Source organism: Malus sylvestris, chromosome 13 (assembly GCF_916048215.2).
Source record: "Malus sylvestris chromosome 13, drMalSylv7.2, whole genome shotgun sequence".
Taxonomy (NCBI): domain Eukaryota; kingdom Viridiplantae; phylum Streptophyta; class Magnoliopsida; order Rosales; family Rosaceae; genus Malus; species Malus sylvestris.
The window spans coordinates 32302049-32307734 of record NC_062272.1 but is presented as its reverse complement, the minus strand read 5'-3'; the positions used below and the strand labels follow the sequence as shown (position 1 = coordinate 32307734).

Below are 5686 nucleotides of genomic sequence, written 5' to 3'. Positions count from 1 at the left end.
CGCTTATCAAGAATTAGAGTCAAAACTTGCAATACAAGTACGTGCAGCTGCATGTTATAAATCGACTTTTTTTATGTCTCCGACAGACGAGCGGGAAGAAGAAAAAGACTACACAACCTTCTCTGTTTTTTCTTGTCTAAAATTTTACTTCTTTGACCAAAAAACTATGGATAGTGTTTTGCTAGAGACTCTTTGAATTTTCAAGTTCAAGTTGTTTAGCGGAAATTGCGTTATCGTTCTTTGTTAGTGTTGATATGAACTTTTGAATGCTCTGTTTTTCTTTGGTATAAAGATCATCTTGCCTCTCAATTCAGAGTTGTGGATTAACTGCAGATATTCTTCAGTTGTAGTAGTCCAATACTTGATGAAATTCTTTGGTACAACCGGATGTATGTCTCCCTATTAATATCTCTCGCATCACATAACACGGTGATTCTCTCTGATACTGCAGTTACAAGGAACAGTTCAACTTCTTATCTCTTACTCTGTCAAGCATATCTCTTGTCACTAGTAATTAAACCTTAAAATGGTGCAGAAAATAAATAAATAAAAATTAAGGATCAAATAATCATAAGTAGTCCTCCAAATCAATATCTACTGGAACCTCATATCCATAAACCGTGGAGCAATCATCCAACTCGTCCGAGGAAAACTTAGGAATCGAGCTCCTTGCAACCTTAGAGTTATGGCCATTGGTAAGAAGCTCTAACACCTAAAGCCAAAAGAAAAGCAAATACATAAATCATAGTTTCAAGTCATGTCTTATGAATTTATTGTAGATACGGGACAATGCGCAGCGAATCAGTGATGTACCTCACGCATTGGGGGTCGCCATACTGAGGATTGTCTTACACAATCGGAAGCTGTAAGCACTATTCTGTGCAGTTGTTCTGTGTCATATTTCCCTTCCAGTTTTGGATCAGCTAGTTTGGCTATGTCCCCTGATTCCATAAGAGGCTTTGCCTGCACAACCGTTATAATAATAAAAGAACAGAATGGTAAAAAAATGAGGAATTTTCTGTCAGAATGGAAAAGAAGGAGGAATTTTCTTTTTTCTTTTTTATTTTTTTATCCAAGAAGTAAGATATCCATGCTTGGAGTTTCTAAAATTTCCAAAGTATGTGTCTTTGCGCATGCAGCGAGCGTGTACATGTTTTATGTAGGTTAGGTTAACAATTTCATACCCATAGTAGAAGGTTTTGCTTTGATGAATCCACAGGCTTTCTTCCAGTTACAATTTCCATAAGAAGAACTCCAAATGCAAAAACATCAATTTTTTCATCCACAATTCCGTTCATGAAGTACTCCGGTGCTAAGTATCCAAACGTACCCTCAATTGGAAGCACAGCATGATGAGTCCATTTGTTAGGAAGCCACTTTGCTAGTCCAAAGTCTGTAATCTACAGAGAGACAAATTCGTATCTAAATTTAATGAATAAATGACAATCAAGCATGTTATACTGAAAAGGTTGTTTGCTTGTTCACCTGCGGTTCATAATCTGTTCCCAGAAGGATATTTGAGGCTTTTATATCCCGATGGATTATTCGGTGCTTGCAACATTCATGTAGATAGTGCAGACCCCTTGCAACTCCAATGGCAATCTTGTATCTAATAGGCCATGAAAGCAACTCGCTGGATTTACCTGAAGATTGTCTCATGCAATAAGCAAGTTGTTCATAGCGGGCATAATTAATGTCCATAATTCAACAGATCATGAATAATTCCTGAGGCAGTAAGTATATCTTTCTTACCGTGCAAAGCAGAAGACAAATTTCCTTTTGGAGAGAAATCGAAAATCAGGTAGAGTCCGTTTTCAATGCAGCAACCGACTAAGTTAGCGGTATTAGGATGGCTGACATGTAAAATTACACCCAATTCCGTGAGGAACTCTTTTTCCTTGTTAGCATCCTTGCTGTCCTTGGCCAACATCTTAACTGCAATGCGTCTTCCATCAGAAAGATCACCCTTATATACTTCTGAATATCCACCTCGACCTACTATATTATCTGAAACACAGAAGAAACAAATCGCATGTGAATTCCAAGTAATCCGAAAACCACAGGGTTACAAGATAGTTTGGCAAAACCCCACAGCTTTCAACATTTTCAAATAACTATTTTCAGAACTAATTGTACTGACACTTTTACCTGGGTGGAAGTTGTTTGTGGAATTCACGATCTCCTTGTAGCTGAAGCACTTCAACAAAGGTAGCTGCAGTTCGTTCTTGGATAAACTTCCGTTTCGTTTTCTGAATGGTGAACCTAAAAACGAAGTAATGATCCTGCAAGGTGACAATCCTTGCTTTCTTAGGGTGATTTGGCTATTGAAATTGGGAGAAGCAAGAGAGGGGGACGCTGTAACGGTCGAGTCTGCATTGCTACTGGTATCATCTTCTGTGCTCTGAGATTCAGCTTCAAATTCACATAAAACTGTTCTTGGTGAAGGGTTTTTGTTCCGTGTTTCTTGGACAGTTTGCTTTTCAGAAAAGGATGTAGTTCTGCTACTGTGCATGATATCTTGCAACGATGTCCGTGAACTTGATTGAAGGATTTCTGATATTAATTAGAGACAGATTAGAATACAACCCAATCTACAAATGGAGTTGTTATGCCATCTGAAAACTTTTGAATTGAACTAGCTACCTTTGGAGTCAGCAGATTCTGAATCTGAAATCTGATGAGGTTGCTTTGATTTCCCAAGTAAAACCAGTGTGCAACTAGCCGGGGAATGCTTGAAGCAATATTTTGTGATGGATGGAGTTCTAATTCAGTGAGGAAAACATGTCAATGATCATGCGATTGATATAAGTTATAAAATGTTGAAGAAAAAAACAGATCACTAGAATAATTTTCACCTTTTGGATTGGTTTCTTGAGCCACCAAGAAGAAGATAGTCTGCTGAAATTGATTTTGCTTCCTCAATCAGACCTCTTCCAACACTTGAGCTAAAAACTACTCTTGCTTCTAAATTTACCTGAAAATTAATGTTATGCACATGAAGCTTATTATAACTTTCAACAGAAGGTTATCGATACTGAGAACATTTTTACAATTTTCAAAATAAGTTGATAATAATTTACATCATTAAGCTCAGTTCACCTGCTTAAATTGGCAACTCCTGGCAAATTCTCCAAGCACAGATATAACATTGGCTTTTGCTCGACGAAGCTGCGATTGATTTTTTGTTCCTGATTCGTGCTTTTTCCTCTCCTCGCCAACTGAAAAATAGATAACCATATGTAAGACTTACCAATGCAAATGAATTGACTTATGTAGTTGACCATGCTACTATTTTGATAAATGTGATAAAAACAAATATTTGTAAATTGATACAAACCAACTGACCAAGAACATGGATGGCAACGATGTTGTCATTTTGATGAGCAAGAACTCTGATTGCCCATGAGAGCAACTCCTTACTGTCATCTGCATCGGAAGAGATGCCTACGAGTATTCTAGACGGGGTAGAAGGAGGCATTCTGTTTGTCATGAATTATTTAACTAACAGGTTCTGGATGCACTACTTGATGGGTATAATGTGAAGGAGTACTTTCTTTCAGTTATGTGATCTTGTTGTTCTTGTTGACCAAATTAGGATTATATATATGGAGAGGGATAACAGCATGATTAAGTCAGTTGGAAAAGTGTGAGGACTAGTTCTCATTCCATTAGTCTTGTTTAACAAGCATGAAAAACTCTTTTTAGAGTGCCAAGATTAGAACAACTGCTCTCTCTCTCTCTCTCTCTCTCTCTCTCTCTCTCTCTCTCTCTCTCTCTCTATAGAGCTACAATTAAGTGTTGTGGTTGGGTGTTTTGGGATATAAGCAAAGTTGGTGGCACGTATTTGATTTGTCTTGTTTTGTAAGCCAAAAGAAGAGACTGGTCTGAAATATAGTGAAAAGAGAAACAAAAGTGCTACTTTGTTGAATTTGGTAGGAGGAGGGAGCGCTGCTATATATGTGCCACTTCAAAAGGAGCCCCTCATCATGATTCATGAATGAAACGTTGATAGGACACTACATTTTCTTATTTCATCGTTAGAGAGAGAGAGAGAGAGAGAGAGAGGGGAAAACTAAGCTACACATATTAATAAAACAAGGATTCTATACTTATATCTATATGTTTTTTTTTTGGCATTGGGCATTCAAGGGCACATCCGAAGGTCAAATAACTTCAATATACATATATGAAGACATAGTTTTCAAAATATGTGCTGTCATTCAGTCTACCAAGTAAATAACAGCTCTATTACCATACTAGCACATAAGATCTTTGATTTCGGTTCAATTAAAATTTATGAATTAGGAATATCAAATATGTTATAAGAACTAGATGAAGTTTTTTGTTGGAAATGTGCCCTAAATCCAATCATATGATGATACTTTACGGACATTTCACATGTTAAACTAATCTAGTTTAATATAAAGGGCAAAAATTATTGTTTTAAGCCGTCTCATATAAATGTTATATGCTTAAACGATAAGTCCAAGAAATATGTAATTGGGAGAATGTGATATACAAAAGTTAGATTCATGAGACCATTCTCATTCTTATACATATCCTAAATGTTCCTGATCATAGGATTGCCAATTGGGCATTGATGGTCCGTTAAGATCAGTACGTGTTATGTCTTCTCTAAAGGAGAGTAATTGGTCTCGAGTCATTGGTGTAACTGACACCAAGACAAGCATGTAGGTGCTCAATGGAGAATGAGTCCATTGAACACGATCAACAAAGAGTTCTCATATTCATGTCACATGAGAACTCATGGTTGGGATAATGCAAAGTAGTCATTTGACCTAAGGCATCATAGTTGTCTTGTGCTTAGGTCCTTGATCTTTGACTATGTCAAAGTCACTCCGTCAAAGAGTGTCCATGACATAGTTGGGGTTAAGCCACTTAGCCATGGAGGCAAGTAAATGCGCAACAAGGGATCTCTAACCTTCAAACCGTTTGAGGGAGAATACTTTATGATATGATTAAGAATCTCTGGCCAGAATATGAATGAGATTTAGGAAGTCATTCCAAATCACATTCAAGGTAATCATATAAATCCATCAATATGGACTTATGATGATTTTGAATTGTTGAGTGTTGAAGTGTTAAACCACTTCAGGAAATGGAAACTAAGCAAGGACTTCACCTTTGAGTACCTATCCAAATCGTTCACTAAGTTTATTGTAAACTATATAGTGAACAATAACCACGCGCTCTCAAAATCGTTTGATGTGTATACCACAATTGAAATAAGTTTCAAGAGAGATAGTGGGAGTTTATGGACCATTACTATTGTAGTCAAGGGAGAAGTCAAATGAAGAAAGCGAAATAACCCCAAGGGAACAAACTTTCTTTATGAAAGGATGGACATTGGAAAGGTTATTTGCAAGAAATGTCTTGCAAGTGTCAAGAACACACTTTTCAAAGGTGTTGTAAATTGTTCTTGAATAGTTCAAAATAGTTGGTTATTCTACTTGAATGTATGATTCTGTATTAGTAACTATGTTTTACAATCGTTGTAAAAGTGTGGCTAATAAGAAGTAGAAGATTAATGAGAGAAGAGAAAGTACTTCACATTCAGAACATGAATCAAATATAGATCTCTGAGAAAGCAGATAGTGCTTACTTCCTTATATGAACTATCAAAGAAATTGGAAAACCAAAGATTGTCTTTATATTCCAATTTGAA

At 36.6% G+C, this 5686-nt stretch overlaps 1 protein-coding gene across 1 annotated transcript; it reads right to left on the bottom strand.

Annotated features, from left to right (window-relative positions):
- Nucleotides 1-336: 336 nt before the first annotated feature.
- Nucleotides 337-3585, bottom strand: LOC126597508 (probable receptor-like serine/threonine-protein kinase At5g57670). Its single transcript, XM_050264300.1, has 10 exons — nucleotides 3346-3585; nucleotides 3100-3218; nucleotides 2856-2974; nucleotides 2644-2762; nucleotides 2149-2553; nucleotides 1753-2007; nucleotides 1486-1643; nucleotides 1185-1400; nucleotides 814-963; nucleotides 337-712 (listed from the first exon to the last, which is right to left on the bottom strand). The coding sequence occupies exons 1-10, from the start codon at nucleotides 3488-3490 to the stop codon at nucleotides 569-571; spliced, it is 1830 nt and encodes a 609-aa protein (XP_050120257.1). The 5' UTR covers nucleotides 3491-3585; the 3' UTR covers nucleotides 337-568.
- Nucleotides 3586-5686: the final 2101 nt, after the last annotated feature.